Source organism: Chrysemys picta, chromosome 17, assembly GCF_011386835.1.
Source record: "Chrysemys picta bellii isolate R12L10 chromosome 17, ASM1138683v2, whole genome shotgun sequence".
NCBI classification, from domain to species: Eukaryota; Metazoa; Chordata; order Testudines; family Emydidae; genus Chrysemys; species Chrysemys picta.
In genome coordinates this window covers 21,635,491-21,649,806 of record NC_088807.1, presented here as the reverse complement: position 1 = coordinate 21,649,806, position 14,316 = coordinate 21,635,491, and the positions used below count along the sequence as shown (strand labels likewise).

Here is a 14,316-nt window from a genome sequence, read left to right as displayed (position 1 = left end):
TCCGGCCCTGCACAGGTCCCACTAGAGCCATGTTCTGACACTGGCCCCCCCCGACTCTGCCTGCCCCCCCCCCATTCCCTCTCAGGGCAGACACCGGAGCTGGGGATCAGCAACGAGGCTTCCCCCTGAGAGGGGCGGGAGACCCAGAGCACAGAGAATAAGAGCCTGACCCTGCACCCCCCAAACACACCTTGACCCCCCAAACCATCCTCCAAACGCTTGCATTTGTCCGAGATTTGAGGAGGGTCAGTGGAATTCCATGGGGGGCAGGTGCCAGGGGAGAGGAGGGGGAATTTCCCTGATCTCTGCCCCACGGGGCTTTGTGGGCTGGAGTGTGTGTGGGGGGGGAAGGGGGTGTTGCTGGATTCCCTGCTGGGGGGAAGAGCAGCTCTCCGGAGCTGGACAGGACAGAGCGTGTCAGAGCAACTGTGCATGGGGTGGGGTTTGGGGGTGGGGTTTGGGGGGCACTGCCAGGGCCGGCTCTGGCTTTTTTGCCGCCCTAGGCAAAAAAGCCATCCACCGCCCCCCCTCTCCCGCCCCCCACAGCGCGGCAGGGGAGGGTGCCGATCCCGGCCGTGGGCCCGCAATCCCCGACCATCCGGAGCGCTGTGGGGAGGGCGGCGAGCCCAGTCGCGGCCCCGCTCTCGGGCCGGAGCGCCCCGCTGCACTGCCCCTCTCCAGGCGCCACGCCAAGCACATGCTTGGTGGGCTGGTGCCTGGAGCCAGCCCTGGGCATCGCTGCCCCCTGGTGTCTGGGATCAGAACTGTCTGGTGTGTGTGTTGGTGTTGGCGTATGGACACACACACATACACGCACGGTGTCTCTCTCCCCTCCCAGCCCCAGGAGACCGACCCCGGTGCCGAGGGACTCACCTACGCCAAGCTGGACGGCCAGGTGCTGCAGGCCAAGCGGGGGGGCCCAGCCCCTGCCCCCGAGCCCGTCCTGTACGCCACCATCAACGTGAGCCAGGGGCCTGACGGGTAGAGCCCCCAGGGTGCAGGGGCCCCCACACCCACCCCCATGGCGTGAACCCAGGGGGAGTCATCAGAGCGACGGTGCAGGGAGCGTCGGCCACAAGGAGGTGACAGCATGATTCCCCCTCCCTCCCCCGCAGAGAACGGGCTCGACTTATAGCGCCCCATAGCCCTCCCTCCAGCTGGTGCTGCCCCACCCAGCCCCACGGGTGAGGGCCAGGGGGGCTCAGCACCAGGAGAGGGAGGGGACACGCCGAGGCGGCTGTTTGTGTTATTTTGCATCCTGCTAATCTCCAGATTTGTAATAAACACAGAACCACAAACCAGCCCCCCCGGGCACCCCGCAGTCCCCCTGTACCCGCGCCGGGACTGTGTGTTACACCTGGGGGAGATGGGATCGCTCTGGGCTGGGGCGCCGGGGCTGGTATCCAGGGACCCCTCACCCGGCACTGGGATGTGACCCCTCTGGGGAGGGGTGCGTCAGCTGTTCCACCCAGAGAGTCGATGGCCGCGAGCCGGGCAGGCCCGGGGACAGAGCTGGCCGAGCGGCACGGGCTGGAGAGAAGAGAACAACCGCCCCGGAAGCAGTGTAACCTGGCGCTCCAGCCTCCCCTCCCGCCTGGCGCTTCCCCGCCGGGGCCCCAGGCCATGCCGCTGGGCCGACCGGGGGATCCCCGCTAGCTGGGAGCAGTGTGGGGGCTACGACACAGAGCGGGGCAGTCCTGGTTCCCTCCAGTAGGGGGCGTCTGGGACACACACACACACACACACACACACATGCCCCACACTGACATCCCCCCTGGCAGTCCCTCTCCACACTTTGGCCCTTGCAGGGGCGGGGATGGCAATGGGGGGGCTTAGGGGAGCAACCGGCAGCCCCCCCCCCCGCCCTCCCCCCTCTCGGCGCACGGCCTTTGTTGTGATTGCTGTTTAGCATTCTGCCGGGCGCCTCTGCTAACGGCTGCTAGGAAGCCGGCGGCCTTACCGGCATCTCGCCTCTGCCAGGAACCAGCCGCTCGTAAACACCGGGCCGGCCAGAAACCCCGGGGGAGGGCTCCCCCCCCCCACGACTCTGTGTGTGCCAGGGGGGGGAAGTGGGCCTGGAGAGCCCCTCCCCCCCACACACAGCATGTACACACAGCAACATACACAGCCCCACCCTCCACCAATGCACCCCTGCAAGGGGCAGAAGGGGCCTCTGGGGCTGGGCCTCTTTCTTGGCGTGGAAGGGGGGATGGGTGGCACCGGGGCTGTCATGCCCGCGGAGGGCGGGGACGCCTGGGAGTCGTCCTGAGACCCAGTGTGAAGGCCACAGAACGGGAACAACACTGCTGGATGGGAGCCGGCACCCCCTAGAGGGGAAAGGCCCCATGCCCCATTCCCCGCCCCCCTGAGCCAGCCAGTCCCTGTCCAGGGCCGGATGGGAGCTGGCGCCCCCTAGAGGGGAAAGGCCCCGCGCCCCATTCCCCACCCCCTGAGCCAGCGAGTCCCTGCCCAGGGTCGGATGGGAGCTGGTGCTCCCTAGAGGAGACAGGCCCTGTGCCCCATTCCACACCCCCTGAGCCAGCCAGTCCCTGCCCAGGGTCGGATGGGAGCCGGTGCCCCCTAGAGGAGACAGGCCCCGTGCCCCATTCCCCGCCCCCCTGAGCCAGCCAGTCCCTGCCCAGGGTCGGATGGGAGCCGGTGCCCCCTAGAGGAGATAGGCCCCGTGCCCCATTCCCCGCCCCCCTGAGCCAGCCAGTCCCCGCCCAGGGTCGGATGGGAGCCGGTGCCCCCTAGAGGAGACAGGCCCCGTGCCCCATTCCCCGCCCCCCTGAGCCAGCCAGTCCCCGCCCAGGGCTGGATGGGGCGTCCCTCTCACACGCTGTCCTCAGGGGCCCTGAGTGTGTCTCTGAGGCTGGGAAATGAAATGAGAATGAGCTCACTGCCAACCAGCTGCAGCCAAGGGGAACCTGCCGCAGGGGGTGAGGGTGGGCAGGGTTCCTGCCCACGGTGTGGGGAAGGGAGCGGGGCTAGGAGAGAAAGGGGGAAAAGAGAAGCGGATGGGGACGGGGGCTGGTAACCAGGACTCCTGGGTTCTCTCCCCAGCTCTGGGAGGTGAGTGGGGTCTAGTGGTTTGAGTGAGGTATAGTGGTTGTTGGGGGGGCAGGACTCCTGGGTTCTCAGCCCAGTTCTGCTACAGCTGTGGACAAATCCATTCTCAGTGCCTCAGTTTCCCCATCTGCCCCATGGGGTGAGGGCTCCCGGCTGGCCTCAGGGGAGGGTTACGAGGGCTGGTGAATTCCCAGCGAAGGGCCATGGGCTGTGTTCAGGCATCCAGCCCGCATCTGGGGGCCGGCTATGGAGGGGACCCAGCGAGGGCTCAGGACCCTTGGGACCTGGCTCTGAGAACGGGCAGTAGGGAGAACTGAGCACCCAGCCAGGTGCAACTGAGACTTGTCAACCATCCATCACTCCCCCTACTCCACTATAGGGCCCTGACACCCCCATGGCCACTCCCCAATACCCAGGGGTGGCCACTGAAACCTGAGTGGGGGGGATAGCAGGGATTCTCCCCCCGGACTCCTGGGTTCTGCAGAGGTTCCCCCAGACTCTGTCTCTGGGGGGCAGGGGCCACTATGCCTGCTGCTCTATTGGAGGTGGGGGGATAGTGGCTGGTATTTGGGGGGTGTCCTCCCCCAGCGGGGGCGGGCACTAGCAGGTACCCAGATTTTAAATGGTTTTTCATTATATCCCTCGTTCAGCTCCCATCCGGCTGCAGTCCAGGGACTGGCTGGCTCAGGGGGGCAGGCAATGGGGCAGGAGGTCTCTCCCCTCCAGGGGGTGCTGGCTCAAATCCAGCCCCAGGGCGTGGACTCGCTGGCTCAGAGGGTGGGGAATGGGGCCCGGGGCCTGTCCCCTCTGGGGGGCGCCAGGTCTGATCCAGCCCCAGGTCGTGGACTCGCTGGCTCAGAGGGTGGGGAATGGGGCCTGTCCCCTCCGGGGGGCGCCGGCTCTGATCCAGTCCTAGATCAGTAGATACCAAAAGTCCTTCCTCTTGGGTGGCTCATGTGCGTAATGAGTTTGTTGGGTCTCAGCCCCATTCCTGGGCACCCACAATGCACAGCCCTCTCCTCTGCCAGGTGATCTAACGGAGCCCTGGATGGGCCAGGGAGACTGGCCCCTTTTCCCCGCACTGCCTGTGTGGGCGGGGGGCTTCAGAGATGAGATAGACAAAAATGCGAAGCAGCGGAAGGAAAGAAAGAAAGAAGGAGAGGGAAGGACAGGAAGGGGGGAAAGCACAGATGAAGCAGGGGGATGGGGAGGGGGAAGGAGGTGGGAGAGGGGAGCGGGGCCCGGAGGATGCAGGATGGGGAGGGCAGTGGGGGGGAAGGGGCAGATGGAGGAGCTGGGAGAGGGGAGCAGGGGAGGGCAGGGGGGAAGCAGCAGACAAAGGAGGAGGGGGAAGGAGCTGGGAGAGGGGAGCGGGTCAGGGGGGACTCAGGGTAGGAGGAAAGTGGGGGATAAGGAGCAAATGAAGGAGTGGGAGGGGGAGGAGCTGGGAGAGGGTAAGGGGGACGCAGGAGGGGGAGGGCAGTGGGGGGAAGGAGCAGACGAAGGAGGAAGGGGAAGAAGGGGGAAGGAGGTAGGAGAGGGGAGTGGGGCAGGGGGGGCTCGGAGGGAGGACAGTGGCGGGGAATGGGCAGACGGAGGAGGAGGAGGGGGAAGGAGGTGGGAAAGGAGAGCGGGGCAGAGGGGAGGGCACTGGGGGGAAGGGACAGATGAAGGAGGAGGGGGAAGGAAGTAGGAGAGGGGAGCGGGGCAGGAGGGATGCGGAAGGGAGGGCAGTGGAGGGGAAGGAGCAGATGAAGGCGGTGGGGGAAGGAGCCGGGAGAGGGGAGCTCAGGGGAGGGCAGTGGGGGGAAGAAGCGGAGGGAGGAGGGGGAAGGAGGTGGGAGAGGGGAGCTGGGCAGGGGGAACATGGGGGGGAAGGGGCAAATGGAGGAGCAGAGGGAAAGGAGGTGGGAGAGGGGCAGAGGGGACGTGGGGGGAAGGGGCAGACGGAGGAGGGGGAAGGAGCTGGGAGAGGGGAGCTCGGGGGGAGGGCAGTGGGGGGAAGAAGCAGAGGGAGGAGGGGAAGGAAGTGAGAGAGGGGAGCGGGGCAGTGGGGATGGGGGGGGAAGGGGCAGATGGAGGAGGAGGAGGGGGAAGGAGGGAGGAGAGGAGAGTGGGGCAGGGGGACGCGGGGGGGAAGGGGCAGATGGAGAAGGAGAGGGGAGCTGGGGAGGGGGAACGTGGGGGGAGGGCAGTGTGTGTGGGGGAAATGGGCAGACGAAGGAGGTGGGAGAGGGGAGTGGACAGGGGGACACGGGGGGAAGGGGCAGATGGAGGAGGAGGGGGAAGGAGGTGGGACGGGAGCGGACAGGGGGACACGGGGGGAAGGGGCAGATGGAGGAGGAGGGGGAAGGAGGTGGGAGGGGAGCGGACAGGGGGACACGGGGGGGAAAGGGCAGACGGAGGAGGAGGGAGAAGGAGGTGGGAGAGGGGAGTGGGGCAGGGGGGACGTGGGGGGGAGGGCAGTGGGGGGGAGGAACAGACAAAGGAGGAGGGGGAAGGAGGTGGGAGAGGGGAGGAGCGGGGCGGGGAGACGCGGGGGGGGAGGACAGTTGGAGGGGTCGGCAGACGAAGGAGGGGGAAGAAGGTGGGAGAGGGGAGCGGGGCAGGGGGGACGCGGGGGGGAGGACAGACGGAGGAGGAGGGGGAAGGAGGTGGGAGGGGGCAGAGGGGACGCAGTGGGGAGGGCAGTGTGTTTAGGGGAGATGGGCAGACGAAGGAGGTGGGAGAGGGGAGCGGGGCAGGGGGGACGCGGGGGGGAGGACAGACGGAGGAGGAGGGGGAAGGAGGTGGGAGGGGGCAGAGGGGACGCAGTGGGGAGGGCAGTGTGTGTAGGGGAAATGGGCAGACGAAGGAGGTGGGAGAGGGGAGCGGACAGGGGGACACGGGGGGAAAGGGCAGACGGAGGAGGAGGGGGAAGGAGGTGGGAGAGGGGAGCGGGGCAGGGGGGACGCGGGGGGGGGAGGACAGTTTGGGGGGGGGTCGGCAGACGAAGGAGGGGGGTGAGCTCCGCTCCCAGCCTTTGGGAAGGTCTGTGACTGTCCCCTGTGCTGGCGCTGAAGGGTTAACAGCTGGGTTGTGTGTTCCTTGGCGGGGGCGGGGGGGTTTACGGGACTCCCCCCAGGAGGGAAAGGGGCGGGAAGCCAGCCCTGCCCTCCCCCCGGGTGTCCCTAGCCCCGTGCAGGCAGCGAGGGGGAGGGACCACGGAGAACATCGCCTCCCTTTTACCAACAGTGCCCTGCACACTTCCAGGAATCACCCTGAGCCGGGGGGGCGGGGGCGGGGGGGAGAGGGTTTACCCAGCCCCGCCTGCCAATCAGCGCCCAGCCAGCCGGCCCCCAGCACCCCCTGTGGCCAATGGGATGGGGATGGGGCCCATTCACAAAAATAAATATGAGACCCCCTCCACCCCCCAGGATACACCCCCCACCCTCCCCAGTCCGGCCAGGAGAGGATCTGGCCGGGTGTCAATTTCAGCCTGAGCTGGGGGGGGGGGGGGGAATTGACGAGATTAGGGGCCGGGCTGGGGGGGAGCCCTCTCCTGTGCCGCCCCCCCCCTCCCGCCCCACAACTCCCAATGCATCCAAGCCTCCCGCTTGTGCAAAAGGGAAAGTGGTTTTTCCTCCTTCCCTCTGCGGTGCCTACAGCAGCTTCCCGGCAGCTGCCCGCTCCAGGGGCCCTGCTTCCCCCCCCTCCCCGGAGATTGGGGGGCCGGCTGCCTGGCCAGGATGTACCCCCCAAGGGGGAGGCTTTCCTGTGACTTGGGGGAGGGGAGTTGATTTGCTTTGTCTCCCTCCCCCCGCTGCCCTGCGAGGACTCCAGGAGTAACATTCCCAGCACGCCAGAGTAAGTCTACACGGGCTGCTAGCAAAATCGCATCAATCCGGACTGGTTTGGGGTCAGAAAGGGGTGAGTTAAAACGGGAGATTATTTTACGGCGGGGGGAGCTACCATGGGGAGACAGCCACAAAAACTACAACCAGGGGAGTTTGCAAATAGATTGGGGGGGGGGGGGGCTGGACCTAGGTCACCCCTGGCTCAACTGTCTCCAAATTTGCCCCCCCCGGTCACCCATGCACAGCAGTTCGCAAGACAATGGGACTTCAGAGCACTTTTAGCAACACCCAAATCCTGCTCCAAGAGTGGGGGGCTGTTAATGAGGGTAACAACAATCATCATTAAGAAGTGCCTGTGAGAAATCGGGCTGATGGATTTTAGCGAAGATCTTTATACTGACTGGTTTAAAGGGATTCTCTTAATTTTTTTCACCAGATGTTTTTAAGTGTCATTTGTGTGTGTCCTCCCCCCCCCCCCCCCCTCCTCCTTTGGACCATCATGATTTTTAATTTCTCTCTTTGCCACATTTTGAATTCTGCCACTCGTTTAATTGTTAATATCCTACTGATTTAGGGTCAGTTTACAGCTTGGGGTTTGTTTTTTAGCATTGGTTTTTGGTTAGTTATTTGGGGTTAGTTTCCAGGTTGGTTTGGGGGTGGGGGGGTTTAACATTGGTTTTAGGTTAGTTATTTGGGGTCAGTTTCCGGGTTGGTTTGGGGTTTTTTTTAACATCGGTTTTAGATTAGTTATTTGGAGTCAGTTTCTGGTTGGTTTTGGGGGGTGGGGGGTAACATTGGTTTTAGGTTAGTTATTTGGGGTTAGTTTCCAGGTTGGTTTGGGGGTGGGGGGGTTAACATTGGTTTTAGGTTAGTTATTTGGGGTTAGTTTCCAGGTTGGTTTGGGGGTGGGGGGTAACATTGGTTTTAGGTTAGTTATTTGAGGTTAGTTTCCAGGTTGGTTTGGGGGTGGGGGGGTTAACATTGGTTTTAGGTTAGTTATTTGGGGTTAGTTTCCAGGTTGGTTTGGGGGTGGGGGGGTTAACATTGGTTTTAGGTTAGTTATTTGGGGTTAGTTTCCAGGTTGGTTTGGGGGTGGGGGGGTTTAACATTGGTTTTAGGTTAGTTATTTGGGGTTAGTTTCCAGGTTGGTTTGGGTTTTTTTTTTAACATTGGTTTTAGATTAGTTATTTGGGGTTAGTTTCCAGGTTGGTTTGGGGGTGGGGGGGGTTAACATTGGTTTTAGGTTAGTTATTTGGGGTTAGTTTCCAGGTTGGGTTTGGGGTTGTTGTTTTTTAACATTGGTTTTAGGTTAGTTATTTGGGGTCAGTTTCCAGGTTGGTTTGGGGGTTTTTTTAACATTGGTTTTAGGTTAGTTATCTGGGGCTATGGGGGACTGGATGTCTCGATTTTATAAGGACCGTGCTGATATTTAGGGCTTTGTCTAATATCCCCACCTATTACTTTCCACCCCGTCCCGGTTTGTCACACTTGCTAGTTGGGGTTGGTTGACGGGTTGGGTTTTTGGATATTTAGTGCAGTTACTTGGGCTCAAAGTGGGATGCCCGGGCCGCGGGGGCAGGTCACACTGGCTCTGGGCCCTGGTACTTCCAAAGAAGTGACGCGCGAGTGCGTTTCGCTGCAACCAATGGGACAAATCCAAGCGGGTGCGGAAATCCGTGCCAGGCTCGGGGCCTTGAGGGTTTGCGTGAGCCTTAGCACAAGGGTTCCCAGAACTGGGCTCAGATTTCACGTAGCACAATGCAGACCAGGCCCTTCGTTACTTTAATAGGTTCAGGTTTTTTATAAGAGCTTGGTTTAAAAAAATATCTCGGCTGGATTTCTTGTCTTTTAGGCCCAACAAGAAGAGTTCCTGTTCCCCGGGAGCTGGAGGTTTGTTCCAGCCTTGGGGTTTCCTGGAGGAAGTTGGAGCAGGGAGTGAATTTGGCACAGCCTTAAAATGTTTGTTCCCCTTTCCCCCCCCCCGCCCCCCTCCCACACACACAGATAAAGCGGGATTCACTCCCTGTTCTCTAGGGCGCCTGGGCTGGGGCAGGGGCAGACCGAGAGCAGAAGAGTTTGTGGTGTGTGTGTGTATGTGTGTGTACATTTTGTGTGGGGAGGACTCTGTGTGTGTACATCTTATGAGGGGAGGAGTACGTGTGTGTACATCTTGTTTGGGGAGGAGTGTGTGTGTGTTGTGTATACATCTTGTGTGGGGAGGATTGTGTGTGCGTATATTGTGTGTACATTGTGTGTGAGGAGGATCATGTGCATGTGTGTGGTGTGTGTACATCTTGTGTGGGCAGGATCGAGTGTGTGTGTGTGTGTGTACAATTTTGTGAGAGGAGGATCGTGTGCGTGTGTGTGCATGTGTACATCTTGTGTGGGGAGGATTGTGTGTGTGTGTACATCTTGTGGGGGGGAGTGTGTGTGTGATGCACATTTTGTGTGGGGAGGCTTGTGTGTGGGGGTGTATTGTGTGTACATGTTGTGTGGGGAGGCTTGTGTGTGTGAGTGTATTGTGTGTACATGTTGTGTGGGGAGGATTGTATGTGTGTATATTGTGTGTACATTGTATGTGAGGAGGATCATGTGCATGTGTGTGCATGTGTACATCTTATGTGGGGAGGGGAGGATTGTGTGTGTACATGTTGTGTGGGGAGGATTGAGCGTGTGTGTGTACATTTTGTGTGTGTATATGTTATGAATAAGTTTGCATATTTTGTTGGTGTGAATGTATACATGTTTTGTCTGTGGGTGTGTTCCACACACACTCTCTCTCTGTGTATATTGTGTGTGTGTGTGTGTTTATGCCTCTTATTCTTTGTGTGTAGCGTACACAGAGGTAAATCAGACACACAGGAGATATATATGTGTCTTTGTGTTTACCATATCTGTGTGCATTGTGTGTTATATGTGTGTGAGGATGCATGTGTATGGGTTGTTGTGAATGCTTGTGTTTATGTGGAAAAAGAAGAACAGGAGGACTTGTGGCACCTTAGAGACTAACAAATTTATTAGAGCATAAGCTTTCGTGGACTATAGCCCACTTCTTCGGATGCATATAGAATGGAACATATATTGAGGAGATATATATACACACATACAGAGAGCATAAACAGGTGGGAGTTGTCTTACCACCTCTGAGAGGCCAATTAATTAAGAGAAAAAAACTTTTGAAGTGATAATCAAGCTAGCCCAGCACAGACAGACAGTTAGATAACAAGTGTGAGAATACTTACAAGGGGAGATAGATTTCAATGTTTGTAATGGCCCAACCATTCCCAGTCCTTATTTAAACCGGAGTTGATTGTGTCTAGTTTGCATATCAATTCTAGCTCAGCAGTTTCTCGTTGGAGTCTGTTTTTGAAGTTTTTCTGTTGTAATATAGCCACCCGCAGGTCTGTCATGTATGTGGATGTGGGGATGGTATGTTTTTGTGCGTATATTTTGTGGGTGTTGTATGGTGTATATACAAACACACACAGCGCAGGACTCATCCCCTCCAGCATGGGGTGGCAGGGACACACACACACACACACACCATAGATTTTTAAGTATGTTCTCCTGTGGGGTGTGATTAAGTGTGTGTATCCACATAATTTAGTGTGTCTATCACTGGTATGCAGAGGTGTTTCTGGGAGTGTGTGTTTGTAATTATGTGTGTGGGTGTGTGTATAACTGTATGGGTTGCAGTTTGCTGTGTGTTACTGACTGGCTGCAGTGTGACGTTTGGGTGGGTGGGTTGGTGGGTCTTGTAGGTGACTCTAAGGGTACGTGACTGTGTGTATGTGTGTGTGTCTGAGCCTGCTTGTGTGCACCTGTGTTGCTCTGTGTGTGTGTGTGTGTGTGTCAGTGATTTGTGTGTGTGAGAGGCTGTATCTCCAGCACTCAGTGTGTGTGTCTGTGTGTTCTGCACAGAAATCCCAGCATGCAAGTAAGTGTCCACACAGCCCTCTACACCTGGAGGTGATTCTAATACTAGAGTTGTCAGAGCACGGGCTGGGAGCCAGGACTCCTGGGTTCTCTCCCCGGCTCTGGGAGGGGAGTGGGGTCTTGCGGTTAGAGCGGGGGGTGGGGGGGCTGGGAGCCAGGACTCCTGGGTTCTCTCCCTGGCTCTGGGAGGAGAGAGGGGTCTAGCGGTTAGAGCGGGAGAGGGTTGGGAGCCAGGACTCCTGGGTTCTCTCCCTGGCTCTGGAAGGGGAGTGGGGTCTAGTAGCTAGAGCAGGGGGGTTTGGAGCCAGGACTCCTGGGTTCTCTCCCCAGCCCCAGGGCCATTAGGTCGTGAAGAGCATTAATAGCGGGTGTTGCATTCTGTGTGAGAACTTCCAGGTATCAGAATCAATCAGTCACCTGCTCTGAGCTGCCCCTCACTCCCGACCCACAGCCCCAGGCTCCCCCCACGCCCGTTTTCATTGACCCCCCCTTCTCTCCACAGATGATCCCGCGGGAGGGACCCCGGTGACCAGGACGACTCAGCAGGGAGCCGGGGGAGGAGAATCCGGCCTGGGCAGCGCGATGGTCCCGCTGTGCTGGCCCTGCCTCCACTGCTGCCCATACCCCCCGGCAGCCATGAGCGGGCCCCCCGCCCCGCAGCCCCCCGCCCTCTCCTACCACTACCGCAGCTTCTGCGGGGACTTCGAGCGCGTGGAGACGGCGCTGGAGCGGCTGGAGGCCAGCGGCTTCTACTGGGGCAGCCTGTCGGGGGCGGAGGCCAAGCGACTGCTAAGCCCCCACCCGCCGGGGGCTTTCCTCGTCCGCGACTCCTCCGACCACCGGCACCTCTTCACCCTCAGCCTCCGCACCGGGGCCGGCATCACCAACTTGCGCATCCAGCAGCAGGGAGCCGCCTTCCACCTGGAGACCCAGCCGGGGGCCCCCTGCCCGCCCGCCTTCACCTGCGTGGTGCAGCTGGTGGAGCACTACCTGGGGCGGGCCGGGCACCCGGGGGCCCCCTGCTACGTGGAGGCCCAGGGCAGCCGCCCCGAGCCCCTGGCGCTCGCCCCGCCCGCTGCGCTGCAAGGTGGCCTCGCTGCAGGAGCTGTGCCGGCGGGCCGTGCGGGCCAGCGTCCGGGCAGGGACCGGGGGGGCCCGATCTGGAGGGGCTGCCCGTGCCCCGGGCCCTACGCAACTCCCTGCGCTGCTAAGGGGGCCCTGCCCAGGCCCTACAGAACTGTCTGCACAGATGGAGGGGAGAGGAGCGAGGGGGGACCCCCGGCCTGCGCTCAGTATCCCCCCAATGCTCATGGGAGGCAGTTGGGGTACAGGGAGGCCCTCCCATAACTCAGGCCTTCTCAGCACAGCTGGGGGAGGGGAGGAAACTGGAGAGCGGGACCCCCTCTAGGACACCCCAGGGTTTTCCAGCACAGTGGGAGGAAGACCGGGGAAGCGGTCTGTACCCCACGCCCTATGGAAAACCCAGCACCGCAGGACGGGGAGAGATGGGGGGGAGCAGATTGGCACCAACCCCATGGCCGCTCCAGAGTGTGGGGGAGATGGGACTGGAGGGGGAGAAAGGCCTGGAGTGGATGGGAGAGGGGGCTCTTCAGACCAGGGCTGGGACGCAGGGTAAGAACTGGGAGGGAGACTCAGGAATTGGTGGGGGCTGGGAGCCAGGACTCCTGGGTTCTCTCCCTATCTCTGGGAAGGGAGTGGGGTCTAGTGATCAGAGCAGGGGGGGCTGGGAGCCAGGCCTCCTGGGTTCTTTCCGCAGCTCTGGGAAGGGCATGGGGTCTAGATCCCCTCTATTCCCGGAGGAGCCAGATTGGACCATGGCCCCACGGTGGGGCTCCCACCTCATCCCACCAGGGGCGCTCGGGCCCCCGTTACCACCAGCCGGGCCGGGCCGTGGGCCAGGCTGCACGGGGGCCTTGTACCGCTGCATCGGGATGGAATAAACCTGTCTGCTGCATCCTGCCTCCCGCCACTGCTTTGGGGGCTGCCTGGGGCCTGGGGGATGCAGGGGCAGCCCCTCAAATCAAAGCCAGTGCTCCCTAAGGGGGAAAAGCCCCATTCCCCCTGAGCCAGGCAAGACCCAGGCCTGGGACCAGAGGGGAAAAGGCCCGGTGCCTCATTCCCTGCAGCTCATTGCTGGTTGAGGGATCCTCTGTAAACAACCCCCCCCCGCCCCACCCCAGAAGCTGCTGCATCTAGGAGTGACCCCGGCCTGACCCCCTTCCGCGCCCGGCCGTTCCCGTAAGGCTCTTGGCACCACGACCGCTGACTCAGGGGAGCAAAGTTACTGAAAACGGCCTCAGCGGTTCAGAAAAAAACCCAGCTGCTTCCGCCGCTCTGGCTTTCGCTTCCCCCCGCGGCCGGGTTGAGGGGCAAGATCGGGGGTGAGGGGAACCGGCAGCACTGTGCCATTACAGCCCCGGGCTGGCCCCCCGGCTCAGTTCCGGCCTTTCACCTTCCTTTCCCAGCAGAGGCCGGCCCCGGACCCGCCTCCCTCTGGTGGGTGGGGCGCCCCCAGCCAATACAGCACCAGGGATATCAGTGCCAGGCGCTGTGGGCACAGGGCAGGTCTCTCATCCCCATCACCAGCCCCCCCATAAAGCCACTGTCCTGCCAGTTGCTAGAGCCCCCTTCTCAGCCTGGCAGGATTGGGGGGTGAGCTAAGAACAGCCCAACCCAGCTAGAACAAAGGTTCATTAGCCCAGGCTCCTGCCTGGTGCCCCAGGGGGAATGAAGAGAACAGGTAATTGCCCCACAATCCATCCCTGGTGCCCACTGCCAGCTTCGGGCAGGGAGGGGAGCAGGGTGTAGATCAGGGCAGCCTGGCATCCCCATGAGGCAGGAACCAGAAGAGGCCCAGCCTGGCAAGGAGGGCGGGGGGGTCCCACCTCAGAGAAGGGGCCCTTTCCCTCCCCACAGCCCCCAAGCCATAGCACCCACCCCAACCCATATGCCCAGCCCCCAGCTGATAAGAGCAAGCCGTGAACAAAATCCCCCTCGCCCAAGACTTGGCTGAGCCAGCATCAGGGCAGAGAGCAGCAGGGGTGGGGGGGGGCTAGGATCCAGGGGACCATTCAGGGGGGTGGAGAGGAGTATCCCGCCCTAATGCCCCCCTCTAACCGCAGAACCACCCCCAAAGCACAGCCAGCAAGTGGAGAACCCAGCCCCCTTGGCCCGATTCCAGCCCAGGGTAAACAAGCCCAGCTCCTCCCCGACCACCTGCCTGTTGAGCTAGGGGACAGTTTTCTAGAGCTCCCACCACTGTTTCCATGGGGAGGAGGGATGGGGAAAACTGAGCTTTGTGACAGCCCCCAGCTTCTTCCCCTTCCTACCCCTGCCCCCAGGAGTCACCTCCATCCCCCTTGTGGAAACAGACAACAGGTCCACCGCGGTTTTATTTCCAAGGGCTGGTGCAGCTCCAGGCTGGGGGAAGGGCAAGTCGCAGGCAGGACAGGGC

The 14,316-nt window shown here is 61.2% G+C and overlaps 1 protein-coding gene and 1 pseudogene across 1 annotated transcript in view; both read left to right on the top strand.

Moving 5' to 3' along the window:
- The window catches only part of LOC101940632 (leukocyte immunoglobulin-like receptor subfamily B member 1), a 37,161-nt gene extending 35,863 nt beyond the window's left edge, over positions 1-1,298 (top strand). The window contains exon 19 of the mRNA XM_065570959.1: positions 839-1,298. Coding sequence (XP_065427031.1) covers positions 839-985 — 147 coding nt within the window. The 3' untranslated portion in view covers positions 986-1,298. The remainder of the gene's footprint in view (positions 1-838) is intronic.
- A 5,032-nt stretch (positions 1,299-6,330) lies between these two features.
- Positions 6,331-12,198, top strand: LOC112060870 (suppressor of cytokine signaling 3-like; annotated as a pseudogene).
- Positions 12,199-14,316: the final 2,118 nt, after the last annotated feature.